The 14,453-nt window shown below is 41.8% G+C and overlaps 1 protein-coding gene across 1 annotated transcript in view; it reads right to left on the reverse strand.

Annotated features, from left to right (window-relative positions):
• Positions 1–1,731: 1,731 nt before the first annotated feature.
• Positions 1,732–14,453, reverse strand: part of LOC111950755 (gamma-aminobutyric acid receptor subunit alpha-1-like) — a 25,253-nt gene continuing 12,531 nt past the window's right edge. Inside the window, exons 7-10 of the mRNA XM_023968623.2 lie at positions 13,531–13,728; positions 10,962–11,114; positions 3,012–3,214; positions 1,732–2,511 (exon numbers count right to left, since the gene is read on the reverse strand). Coding sequence (XP_023824391.1) covers positions 2,185–2,511; positions 3,012–3,214; positions 10,962–11,114; positions 13,531–13,728 — 881 coding nt within the window. The 3' untranslated portion in view covers positions 1,732–2,184. The remainder of the gene's footprint in view (positions 2,512–3,011; positions 3,215–10,961; positions 11,115–13,530; positions 13,729–14,453) is intronic.

The raw sequence follows: 14,453 nt of genomic DNA on the forward strand, positions 1-14,453 counted from the left end.
AGCCCTCCATCTCCAGGAATGGATTCTGTCTATTGGTCATAATGCAACTGACTCTCTCCTTCTCCCACTGGGAAACACTGACCTTTTCACCCCTGTGCACTGATATACAATACACTCTAGTCTTTCTACAAGGTCCAGAGATGTCGTCACCACTGCACAATGTCCATTACTATAAAACCCATTTACTGTAAAAACACCCCAACCCATGCTATGCAATACCCTCACTCTGAAATTGGATCATAGATTTCTGAAAGCAAGTCAGGTGCTGACGGCTTGAAAACCACAGAGAAGAAAAAAATATAAGCCATCGCTCGTGATCGTTAATCAAAAGATATTTTGGATAACAACAATACACATGGAACTATGACTACTGAGGTCACCATAAAGCTACCATGGATATCACCCCGGACAATGCATGTTTTAAATTCAGATTTTCAAAAAGCCCTTGCTAATCAATATTGCTACAATAACAGAATTTGAGAAGGACAATTAACTTTAACTTGCCATATCTGGGAAAACATTGTCTGATGGAATGAGAAAATAAAAAGAAAGCAAACATGTTTTCACGTTTGGTTTAGAATCTGTTGGTTCTCTGAGGAGGGATTGACATCATGCTACAAAAATATAGATATTCAATAGTGTCAAAGAACTACAAGACATTTCCTATGCGCAGAACACAGCACCAGCCAATAGAGTTGAGTGCCTCCGCCTTCTCTCTCATCAACATCAAGCAGCAACAGATGCAGTCCAAAAAGAAGCATTTCTCTAACGGCATGTGAGACTGAAGGCAGCGTAGCAGCTACGTTTTACGTGTTGTCTAAAACATCGGCAACAGAAGATGGGAACTACGGAGCCATCACAGGGTCATGGAATAGAGCAGGATGGAAAACTTAGTGTCATCAATCATGGGAGTAGCCTTTCCTTAGTGGCACTGCTCTTCACTCTCAATGTGTTTGCCACTGCCCGCCCGGTGCAACGCTCACTGCTACCAGACATCTTAGAAACTTAACAATCTTGCTGACAGTCCTCTGGGCCCTGTACAAATGTCCCTTTAGGGGCTCATCTCTGCCACAGAAACCAGAAACCAAAGTAAAGAATAATAGTGTTTTTTAATTCTAAATATAAATTGCATTCCAACAGTTTTACATTCTTACTCATTACTATCCCAGACCTTGACACATTGTTGGTGTCAGTACGCACATACACACAGCTATGGAATTAGTTGAATATATATTAACTTATACTTGATAAGTACTTAATAACTTGATAACCACTGGCAACGTTGACCAGCGATCAGTGGAACACTGACTTGGTAAGAAACAGTCACTTTGAGTGAACCAGTAAATACTCTCTTCATACAAACTATTTTCAATGTTTCATAAACAGTTAAAGAAAGAAAACCTTTTTTTTTGTGCCAGGAGTTGTATATGTATACCATTAGTTACTCTTTGAAAAGCTTAAACATAATGTTGACATCTCTAACACTTGATCATTTTTACAAAACAACTAAATTAATATTATTCCTAATGTTGCACATAGAAACAATAAAATCATTTAGCTTCTTCTAAAATCGATGAATGAACGACATTGTTTCCATTGAGACATGTTTTATTGCTATTGCTGAACCCCTATCTTGATTCTTTCAACAAAAGGAAATGAACAAACCCCAAAACATCAACTACAGAGAAGAGAGGAATATTTGATGAAGATTGAAGGTAGCATTTTGTCACTGATATCAAACAAACTGGTCCATGGGTGAAATAAATGTTGATTGATCTTTGAAAAGAAAAATGCCCAGTCCATGCAAAAACACAACTTTCTTTTACAGTGTTAAAAATGTAAAGCAAAACAACAACTGAACATATATCAGAAAACAAAAACGAATAATAGATYGTTAACAATTGTTGGGCTATGTGCATTTGTAGAATAGCATTCTCTTGTGTATATCATATATTATTTATAGCATATTTTCTTTAGTAGCATAATCCCTCCCCCCCAAAAACAATTCCCATGAAATAGTTACCACATTGCTCAGATCCTAAGACCTTTACTATTTTCTATTTTTTTTTTTAATCTTGGAAGGTATTTGACATTAAAGCAATGTGGCGACTGGGAATTCAACCAGCATGAAAACCATGTTTTCAGAAAATAAACATTTKGGAAAAAAAGAAAGGGGGATTGAGATTAGTGGGACCCCGGGGTCATACCCTGTAACTTAGGCTTCTTATTCAAGTAAGTTGCCCAGTAGACCAGGTTAAAGGTTCCAAAGAGTAACGGGAAGGCTATTCTGGCGATCCTGTCGATCTTGCTGACGCTGTTGAAGGTCTTCTTGGCCTCCGGTGGCTTGGGCTTTGGCTCTTCTTTGGGCTCAGTGGGGGGAGGGGGAGCGCTTTTGGCAATGGTGGCCAAACCAGGATCTCTGGCAATGTTTGGTGCGAAGGCTGTAGCGGTGGCGGCGGTGTAGGCRGTGGTGTTGTTCTTCTTCAGKAGGGACTCCTTCTTCTTCTTTTGCTGCATGAGAGGTAAACAGACAGTTCCTTGGGTTAGCTATTGAGAAACCAACCAACAAAGCACATTGACAAGCTAGCAATTTACATTTCGGGACAACCTTTACAGATAAGTATAACAAAACATGGCAAAACATTGTGTGAGAGTTTGTCTAATACCACTCTCAGTGTTGTTCAGGAGAAGCTGAAGACCACATAGCATAGTAATGTATTGTAGTTCTAACTGCACTGGTGACACAGTGACGACCTGAACACTATGGAGGAACACTAAACTATTCATGTTCTTGTCATGTCCCATGAATCTCATTTTCACTGAGATGAGCAAATGATATAAAACCAACCCTCGATGTTGTGCTCCAACTAACTGCTCTGGTTTTAGGTARAACACTCCCGATCTTGATGTTTAGAAACAATTTGAGTTATTTTTATCTTAATATGTCACAAAATATGTAATTTATTTTAAAAAACAACAATATATTTTATGGGGGATAARAGGAAGAACACCTTCTCTGGCACCACACTTTTTCCATCCCAGGCGTAGCCCCTCTTTGTGAAGTAGTTGACTGTAGCAAACTCAATGAGGGCAGAGAAGACAAAGGCATAGCAGACTGCAATGAACCAGTCCATGGCTGTGGCATAGGCCACCTTGGGGAGAGAGTTCCTAGCACTGATACTGAGGGTGGTCATGGTCAGCACAGTCGTCACTCCTGTATGGACAGAGAGGGAGAATGGGTTACATTCTAGAATGGAACAAAGCATGTTCTAGCTTTGTTTGGTTTCACATTGTAGACTAAATACACATATTACATGCACCAATGACACACTCTGTCCAATGTAGCACGTGTGGGCATTTACAACATGGGGATGTTCTGGTCAGAGTAAAACACACTGTTGTTGACATATGTAACACTGCACATCTTGAATCAGTAACAACATAATTGGTCACTGGGTAAAATTGCTAAATGGATGAGCTACCATTATGTTGGCATCCTGAACATTAAATTTTGATTAGCTGCCGCAAAGCTTGCCAACTTCTCCAAAGCATCCCTGATTCCAACTTCATGCATTACACGAAAAACGMGGCTGCAGCCCCAGAGAAATAGGAATTATCATGTAATGCCGGTGGAGACATCATTTAGGTTTGATAAAAGCACCAGGCTTCTTTTTAAGCCTGCATAATACCTGCGCACGAAAGGTTGGATGAAGTTAAAAACAGAACGAGGGAGGGTGTTAAGCCTACAGGGTTATGTGAGGTCATCATGTCCTATAGTTGGGGTTTGTTAAAGCAGAGGTGAGAGCAGGGCTGTTGGAGAGGAGAAGAGAAGCAGGTCAGGGGATGTCTGTCGGCGTATTGCTCACCCACACGGACTGCTGCAGATGTTTACACCACAAAACAACAACAGCCCAGTAGAGACTGGTCATGAACTAGCCAGTATACAGAGTCTTCCTCCACCACCCCTGTATTATACTGCAATGGTACTGGCTAAAACAGGTATATAGAGAATGGATAGTGTTAGCCTTGTCAGCAGAATCAGAATCACTTATTCACGAATTACATTTACCCATAGCTAGAATTTTACTTTGTGAATAGGTGCTGCCAGCAATAGACAATGTACAGATAGTATACAGACACACAGTCAACATACAGAATATACTGTACAAATACAGTGGACATAAAACATAAAACTCTGGACTATACAGTAAGCTCAACTCCAACATACGCTTCTAAACTACTGTTGTCTCTCCCTACTCCGCTCTGCTTGGATGACTGTGTTGACTGAGACCGAGATGGAGAGATTAGACAAATCAGAGAATCAGCCTGGTGTTTTAGAGATAGGTTAAAACTCAGTGACTCCACTGACCTTTGGTCCTGTGACTTGGTTTGACCTTGGTCCTGCGACTTGTTTGACCTTGGTCCTGCGACTTGGTTTGACCTTGGTCCTGCGACTTGGTTTGACCTTGGTCCTGCGACTTGGTTTGACCTTGGTCCTGTGACTTTGGTTTGACCTTGGTCCTGCGACTTGTTGACCTGGTCCTGGACTTGGTTTGACCTTGGTCCTGTGACTTGGTTTTTAGACAACCTTATTCTAATTAATCGTACTTCTTTTGAATTCCTTTTGTTGATGAGAATAGAAAAGAAAACGTTTTTTCTCACAGTTAAATGCAGAATTATTCTAGACTTCACAAAGATATCACGAACAAAAAATTTGAAAATAATTTTCCATGGTGGTGTGTGAGGCTCTTTGATGTCTATTTAACTCTTCTGACCTTACTACATAAAAATCATCATGTTTCAATCACAAATGAGACAGCACACGCACGCAATCTCAAAGCCACGAAGGCATCTGGCAGTGGAGCGATCTCCTCTGARCTCTGAATGTTATTGTTTGCCATCAGAATGATGACGTCCCTCATTCCGGCGATGTGATGATGACTCATAGTCCTACATCTCATTCAGGCTCATTCTATTCTGAGTTCATACAGTTACATCAGGCTTACAAAGTGATGCTAATAATACAAATCACGTCAGCAACAAATAATAAATCAATTAAAAATTCAAATGTCCCCAAAATATGCATGTTCACTCCATTCCACTCCATTTGTAGAAGGACCACTAGATTTTGCAGATAGCCTTGTATAAGGCCAAGCTATGATATCATTTCTACTCRACTAGAGTACTATGACAGCGGTGGAATTACTTTGAAAGGTCATACTACTATCAAGATGTCTTTTCACTGCCATAAAAACAGTTTTGATCATAAAGTCGACCTCGGACACTTTCCTTTATTGTACGGTGTCAAATCAGCTTTCTATTACTGTCATCATGTGGGTCCATCATGGGCTTAGAGTGTTTTTGTGTCTGGACAGGGCTTTACAGTAGAAATAGCTAGGTGTTGTGAAAGGCAGCACCGCCAACATGACATTATCCCCTCAGCAGCTCAGTCACCTCAGTCTGATCATCACTGGCTGGATTTCCATGCTAGGAGATTTGCYGGGGGTGATTAGAAGTTGAGGTCTCCTACACGCCACCYTTTTGTTAGGAGCTCAGCTGGAATCCATAGCCTGCAGGAAAACACATCACAACTGCATCTAACCGTGCCTGAAGAAGATTTGCGGGGGGGGTGGTGGTTGGATGGATAAGTGGGTTTGGGGAAGTGGGAGGGGCATGCGACAGCCAGTCATGATGCTGGTTTAAGGCAGCAGCCTCCGTCCTTCSTTTCCCCACCACACTCTTTCCCACTATCATAAATAAAGACAGCAAGCTGTGTTGCCATGGAAACAACTCGCCGGCTCTAACTTTGTTACGTCTTCACAACCCTTCCCCCACCCCCCCAAAAAACAAGTGTTAAAATCCCAAATGATGTGTGGAATGCAAACAAAGTCATGTGTTGGGCATGGTAACATCTACTTATTGAACAGAGAAACACTGTTCGGTATTCAGATTCCTTCTCACCTAAATGAGTACAGCGACTGAATCATTAAATKACTCTATTTGACCAGTTGGACTAATAGACTGCGCGTGGTGGCCCTTACTGTTCCATCTGGAAAGTTCTGTGTGGATTAGTAGTGGTTTCCACTCAATGTAGCTCCGTGTGCAGAATCACTGCCACTTGATTCAGATCAACACATCATCTAACAAGGTCTGCCTCCACACACACAGTAGGTAGCAGGGAAGAACACTTTAGAGATGAAGAGTAATAGTGTGAAAAAGGTACACTGCAAAAATGAAATTAGAAATGTCTGGTGATAAGTGGAAAGGTGGGGCAATGAGACGGTCACACCTTGCTGGCTTAGATAGAAAACACTGTCACAAGGAAATCATGGATGAATCACAACCAATAAATCAAGTATATCAAATKAAATCTMRAATAAACTCATATTTAACTTCTTACCACTCCCAGCAGTTAAGTGGTCCTCTCTATTCACCTATCAGAGAAGCCTGCTGTGTCAACATTAAGGCTACTGCTTTATTCATGGCCTTATCAATAACTTAAACGTATTCTGCACATGTCTAACCATGCCAGTGGCACAAGCAACCCAGAGATGTTGTATAGCGGTTGTATAGCGGGGCTCTGGACTGTTTGAGAGAGTGTTTACTGGGGGAATGTTGCAAGAAAGACATGTGCCAGCATCACATCTCCATAGCTGACTGGTCTGCCCCCCCCCAGTCATCACACACACACACACACAACACACACACACACACACACACACCACACACACACACAACCACAACACAACACACACAACACAACACCACACACACACACACACAACCACACACACACACACACAACACACACAACACACACACTCTCTCATTGTCTCTCTCTCCCTCACTCTCTCTTGCTGTCTCCCTCTCTCACTCTCTCTCATCACTCACTCTCTCTCTCTCTCACTCTGTCTCTCTCTCTATCTCTCTCACTCACTCTCTCTCGTTGTCTCTCTCTCTCTCACTCACTCTCTCTTGCTGTCTCTCTCTCATCTCTTTCAATACTCTCTCTCTCTCTCACTCTGTTTGTCTCTCTCTCTCTCTCTCTCTTTCACTTCCATTGTACCTTAATCAGCAGATACATCAAAAAGCAGCTGGGCACAGCACAGCCAGTACATACACTGTGAATGGCTTTAAGAGCAGGGAAGAAAGACAGCTAATCTTCTGAGCACCGTTGATGTCTAGGACAGCCACAGAGAGAGAATAAAGGACAGGGTATTTGCTCCAAAATGTAATATAATGTAACATATTCATTCCATTTTCCTTTCAGAGCCATATAATCATTACCATATATGTATTTCATTTTATTTCGATGATAAATAAATAAATAGCAAATCGTTTTTCCACTGCAATAATCTGGCTCTGAATTTATCTGCCTTCTTTGATCGTAACAACGACAAATAGATAACCCTACCTAACCCACTGCTGTGTTTTAAATGGCCAATTTATCTAAAAGGGTGTGTGTATGCTGTGTTTTCTCACTCACACGGAACCTATTAACCAGGAGGCAATACATTACAATATCTTATGTTAGTTAATATGACTTGATGAGACAAACACTACTACTCGAATTTCACTCATTATTTCTTAATGTCTTGAACAAGTTACATTTGAAGAGTTGATAAGACACGCTTGTTACAAACATCAGTATAAAACAATAGTACAGATACGGTACAGTATAGTACAGTATAGTACAATATAGTACAGTATAGTACAGTATAGTACAGTATAGTACAGTATAGTACAGTATAGTACAATATAGTACAATATAGTACAGTATAGTACAGTATAGTACAGTATAGTACAGTATAGTACAGTATAGTACAGTATAGTACCGATACAAGCGTGTAAAGCTGATTATTGGAATCTTAAATTCAACTGTCTCAACTGAAAAACAATCAATAAGAATAGCAACCATAAACTAGCTGTTTGTCAATAGCCTAGAGCTGATTAAAGCACCGGTGYGTCAATCTAAGTTACAGAACAAAACCATCCCCATCAAAATCTTTCACTTTGAGATAGAGATACAGTGCCTTGCAAAAGTATTCACCCCCTTGGCATTTTTCCTATTTTGTTGCATTACAACCTGTAATTTAAATTGATTATTTATTTGGATTTCATGTAATGGACATACACAAAATAGTCCAAATTGGTGAAGTGAAATTTAAAAAATAACTTGATTAAAATCATTTTTTTTTTTTTAAGAATATGAAAAATGGTGCGTGCATATGTATTCACCCCCTTTGCTATGAAACCTCTAAATAAGATCTGGTGCAACCAATTACCTTCAGAAGTCACATAATTAGTGAAATAAAGTCCACCTGTGTGCAATCTAAGTGTCACATGATCTCAGTATATATACACCTGTTCTGAAAGGCCCCAGAGTCAGCAACACCACTAAGCAATGAGCACCACCAAGCAAGCAGCACAATGAAGACTAAGGAGCTCTCCAAACAGGTCAGGGACAAAGTTGTGGAGAAGTACAGATCAGGGTTGGGTTATAAAAAAATATCAGAAACTTTGAACATCTCACGGAGCACCAATAAATCCATTATTAAAAAATGGAAAGAATAATGGTACCACAACAAACCTCTGCCAAGAGAGGGCCGCCCACCAAAACTCACGGACCAGGCAAGGAGGGCATTAATCAGAGAGGCAACAAAGAAACCAAAGATAACCCTGAAGGAGCTGCAAAGCTCCACAGCGGAGATTGGAGTATCTGTCCATAGAACCAATTTAAGCCATACACTCCACAGAGCTGGGCTTCACAGAAGTGTGGCCAGAATAAACCCATTGCTTAAAGAAAAAAGTAATCAAACACGTTTGGTGTTCTCCAAAAGGCATGTGGGAGACTCCCCAAACATATGGAAGAAGGTACTCTGCTCAGATGAGACTAAAATTGAGCTTTTTGGACATCAAGGAAAACACTATGTCTGGCACTAACCCAACCCCTCTCATCACCCCGYGAACACCATCCCCACAGTGAAGCATGGTGGTGSCAGCATCATGCTGTGGGGATGWTTTTCATCGKCAGGGACTGGGAAACTGGTCAGAATTGAAGGAATGATGGATGGCGCTAAAYACAGGGWMATTCTTGAGGGAAACCTGTTTCAGTCTTCCAGAGAGTTGAGACTGGGACGGAGGTTCACCTTCCAGCAGGACAATGACCCTAAGCATACTGCTAAAGCAACACTCAAGTGGTTTCTCAATCCAATTGAGAATCTGTGTTATGACTTAAAGATTGCTATACACCAGTGGAACCCATCCAACTTGAAGGAGGTGGAGCAGCTTTGCCTTGAAGAATGGGCAAAAATCCCAGTGGCTAGATGTGCCAAGCTTATAGAGACATACCCCAAGAGACTTGCAGCTGTAATTGCTGCAAAAGGTGGCTCTAATATGTATTGACTTTGGGGGGGTGAATAGTTATGCACACTCAAGTATTCAGTTTTTTTTGTCTAATTTCTTGTTTGTTTCACAAGAAAAAATGTTTTGCATTTTCAAAGTGGTAGGCATGTTGTGTATATTAAATTATACAACCCCCCTGAAAMATCTATTTTAATTCCAGGTTGTAAGGAAACAAAATAGGAAAAATGCCAAGGGGGTGAATACTTTCGCCAGCCACTGTATTGCGTCTCAATCCACCGCATCTGGCAGTGTAGCACTTCCGCATCTGCGGTGAAAGGTGGCAGAGTTAGAGTGGTGTTTGTCAGACCGTGTCACCGTCTCATCACGAACATGATGGTGTTCTCTGGGACTCGTCTGAAGGTAACCAGTTCCGGTTTAAAAAACGAATGGAAGTATGAAGGTAGTTTTGTTCCTACCCTAAAAATAGAGGTTCAATATGTGTAAAAAAAAAAGATACATATATATATTTCCTACGACACTTCAAAACCTTGCTTCTTATGATTAATTGTTTTACTGTCCTTTTTGTCATTTACTGTCATTTTTGTCACTTTTATGGGCTTTAGTAGTAAAGGCCCAAATCAATATTTTATCAAATATATATATATATATATATTTTAATATACCTAAAGGGATCCTACAATTCTAAATCAAATAGCTAAATGATCCGTAGTATAACCATCTGAAAACAATTCCATATGTCAGTTTATGCATCGAGGTCAACCTCATTCCCCTACTCCTCTCTCTGCCATGTGATGAACAGAACCAGGTAGGCAACAGCACCACAGGAGCCCTGCAGCAAACATAGTACAGTCTAGGACTGGTGCTGAAAAACCCTCTTCCTTACACTCACATAAAGGCTGTATTATGGAGCTCGGAAAGCTCTTTTAATAAATACTAGGCCAAGGGAGACGCTGTCATGGGCGATGCGCAGAGAGAGGAGAAGGTAAAACAAGGACATCCCAGCTAGACAGTGCTCTGCTCTGCTAAGGAGAAGCATGCTTCAGACTGACCAACAAGAGTCTTCCTTTTGGACGCTGTTGCGTACGAGCTGACACACACACAGCACTCTCTCTCACACACACGCGTACATCCACAGTCACAGCCACACTCAGCCAGCATAGAAGTTGAAATTCCACTGTGAACAGACAGTAACCCTCAGCCAGAATAGAAGTTGAAATTCCACTGTGAACAGACAGTAACCCTCAGCCAGAATAGAAGTTGAAATTCCACTGTGAACAGACAGTAACAAGATAATTCTACCAATCTGGTTTATTATACTGACTTTAGAAAACCAACCAATGTGAGTGTCAGTGATACTTTTCCTTCGCTTCGACACAAACTCATTAATTGATGGGCGACAGACTTACTCTATCAAAATTGAGATATAGTGTAGTAATTGAATCCAGAGCTACATGTGAAGGGACGTAGTAAGGCAAAGTGACGAGGATCACTCTGTTCCCATCACACTCTCAATGAAAGTGAAGGTCTGCTGTGGTTAGTTACCACTGAGTGTATGTCAACTGGTTTACGTTTGGCATGAAGTAGTAGGAACTCACCGAACACAGTCCTGGCTGGGACGGACTCTCTGTTGAGCCAGAAGGACACCTGGGACAGGATCACCGTCATGATGCAGGGCAGGTACGTCTGGATGACAAAATAACCGATCTTCCTCTTCAGGTGGAAGTGTGTCGTCATGACAACATACTCTCCTGTTTTTCGGGAAGGTGGGACRGAGGGAAACAGAGAGTTGAAAAGCATGAGAAGGGTCTGTGTCATCTGAGTTGTAGAGCCACTTCATARAGCTCTAGTGCTCCTGTGAATCCTAAATATTTGATCTGATATCCTCCAGAAATGTGTGAGAGAGCAGCTCTGTCTGCGTCAACGCACCCCCCCTTCCAAAACAGAAATAAAAGCCAATTAGAAAAAAAAGATATGGAAAATAATACATCCAATCAGTCTATGTAGTGTGCTGGTTTTGTGCACTCCATAATCTTCAGCTGTCGTGTAAGACTATTAAACCATACCGAAGAGGAAGTCTGTCTATGTGTGCTGTGTAGAGGTTAGTCATGTTACAGACATGGAGTAGTTTTATTGCCAGACATTTATTACTATTGTTTAGGCCTCATTTATCAACTAATTCAATAATGTGGCATGGAGTTAGTTGATAAAAACCCAATTCATCAAYGCATTTAGAGCAATAACATATTGAATGCTCTGCGACAGCATTGGGAATGACTTRKGTCAGTGTTCCCCAACTGGCGGYCAGCGAGCCAGGTCTGGCCCGCGGGTGGATTTATTTGAAATATGTTGCCAAGTATTCCCACGCAGAGAGAAACGGGATTGTATACAAATGTTTGCAAGGTTTGAAATKATTATGTTTTAGTCAAATATTAGATTTGTTTGGGCTTCTTGCAGTCAACTTGCATACAAATGATTTGTAATCATGTTTCCGGCCCCCGACCATCGGCTCRAGAAACAATTGGCCAGTGTCTGAATTGAGTTGATGATCCCTGACTTAGGTAGTAATACATTGGCTTTTTATGTTTGACAGAGATTTAAACAAAGGAATCATTCAATGGTCATGCAACATTAATTACATTGGTTTTGGTAAATCAATGGTTCCTCATAATTAGCAGATACAATTGAATGAGATAGGTATTGACACTATCAAACACAGACCAATACAGAAACACTCAAATCTACCTTTCTGCCTGCAGTTAAATGCACTGTAAAGGGGCCACTGATTTTACTTTGTCACTACCTTTGCCAGTATCAATGTACCAAAAAGAAGGGAAAGGATGTGATGCTCACAAGGGAAATGACAAATCTGGGACATGTTCTCAGAGTAAGCCTAAAAACACAGAGCAGTGGAAGTGAGAGAACAGAGAGGGAAGTTTAGTGTAGGTACCCACCACATGACCAAAAGTATGTGGACATCTGCTTGTCGAACATCTCATTCCAAAATCATGGGCATTAATATGGAGTTGGTCGCTCACTTGCTGCTATAATAGCCACCACTCTTCTGGGAAGGCTTTCCACTAGATGTTGGAACATTGATGCTGGGGACTTGCTTCCGTTCAGCTATAAGAGCATTAGTGAGGTCAAGCACTGATGTTGGGCGATTAGGCCTGGCTCGCAGTCAGGGTTCCAATTTATCCCAAAGGTGTTCGATGGGGTTGACGTCAGAGCTCTGTGCAGGCCAGTCAAGTTCTTCCACAACGATCTCGTCAAACCCTTTCTGTATGGACCTTGCTTTGTCTCTCTCTGCCTCTGTCTCTCTCTCTGTCCCACTTGCTCTCTCTCCCTCCCTCCAATGTCTGTGAGCTTTACACCACTCCAGCCGACAGCATCGCGCATGGTGATCTTAGGCTTGTGTGGGGCTACTCGGACATGGAAATCCATATTATGAAGCTCCCAACGAACAGTTCTTGTGCTGATGTAACGGATGTGAAATGGCTATCTAGTTAGCGGTGGTGCGCGCTAATAGCCTTTCAATCGGTGACGTCACTTGCTCTGAGACCTTGAAGTAGTGGTTCCCCTTGCTCTGCAAGGGCCGCGGCTTTTGTGGAGCGATGGGTAACGATGCTTCGTGGGTGACTGTTGTTGATGTGTGCAGAGGGTCCCTGGTTCGCGCCCGGGTCGAGGGGACGGACTAAAGTTATACTGTTACACTGACGTTGCTTCCAGAGGCAGTTTGGAACTCGGTAGTGAGTGTTGCAACCGAGGACAGACTATTTTTACGCGCTACATGCTTCAGCACTCGGCAGTCCCGTTCTTTGAGCTTTTGTGGTCTACTACTTCACGGCTGAGCCGTTGTTGCTCCTAGATATTTTCATTTCATAAAAACAGCACTTACAGTTGACTGGGGCAGCTCTAGCAGGGCAGTAATTTGACGAACTGACTTGTTGAAAAGGTGACATCCTATGACAGTGCAACATTGAAAGTCACTGAGCTCTTCAGTAAGGCCACTCTACTGCCAATGTTTGTCTATGGAGATTGCATGGCGGTGTGCTCGATTTTATACACCTGTCAGAAATGGGTGTGGCTGAAATAGCCGAATCCACAAATTTGAAAGGTTGTCCACATACTTATGTACATATAGTGTATTTTACAAGGGAAACAGACCTGTGCTGGACTGGACAACCCCAGAGTCCACACTTTGCCCCATCAGATCATACTGGTTGAGCCGAGAGCCATCTTCAGCCACCACAACAGACTGGGCTGCCCCTCTCGTCCACACGTACACAACCTCAGCCCTGGTGTAAGCATCTGTCAGGAAGAAGAGAGAGCAGTGGTGTGTATTCATGGATGCCAAGGAGAGGCAGGCTTCCCCCCAAAAAATACCAAGAAATAAACATTAAATAATTAATATTTTGTTTGTGTTTAATAATTTTCCTTCAATTCGCAAGTGGCTGAATGTATCTCACCGGAGAAAAGCATCTGAGTGAAACAGCGCCCCTCTGTCTCTCTGTGTGTAGGCCATCTATTTGATGCTGTCTGGTCAAAAAGAGTATGACATTGTTGCCGCCCGTAGCATTGAATGCAAAATACAAAATAATAGCCAATCAGAGTTGCGCTCAACTGTGAATGGCCCTGGCGCACCAAAAAAAAGCCAGTTGGGATTTGGGATCACTCCAATTACATCACATCGAGAGCAATACATCATTGACAGAAACAACTCGTTGTGTTGTTGTCCTCCGGTGGCTAGCCAGAAATCTAAAATTGTCCCTTTCCTAAATTAGCCATGCATGGAGATAGGGATTTGGACTTGTGGTTTTACTTAATTCTTCGTACTGGCCAAAGATTAGAACGACTATTCTGATCCAACCATTAATTCATACATTGTTCCCTGGTCTGAGAGAATGGAAGTTCAATATGTAGCTAGATGTAGAAGGCTAATGTTAACTAGCTAACGTTGCCCATGTAAGGAAGTTAGGCGAGCAAGAATTTTAGCCAGGTAGCCTAGGACAACAAAAACTAAAAGTGTGTACAATATGACAAAGTCATAGACCATAGGGGGAGTCAACATGGATTTTCTACTTGCACAA

Source organism: Salvelinus sp. IW2-2015, linkage group LG23 (genome assembly GCF_002910315.2).
Source record: "Salvelinus sp. IW2-2015 linkage group LG23, ASM291031v2, whole genome shotgun sequence".
Taxonomy (NCBI): Eukaryota; Metazoa; Chordata; class Actinopteri; order Salmoniformes; family Salmonidae; genus Salvelinus; species Salvelinus sp. IW2-2015.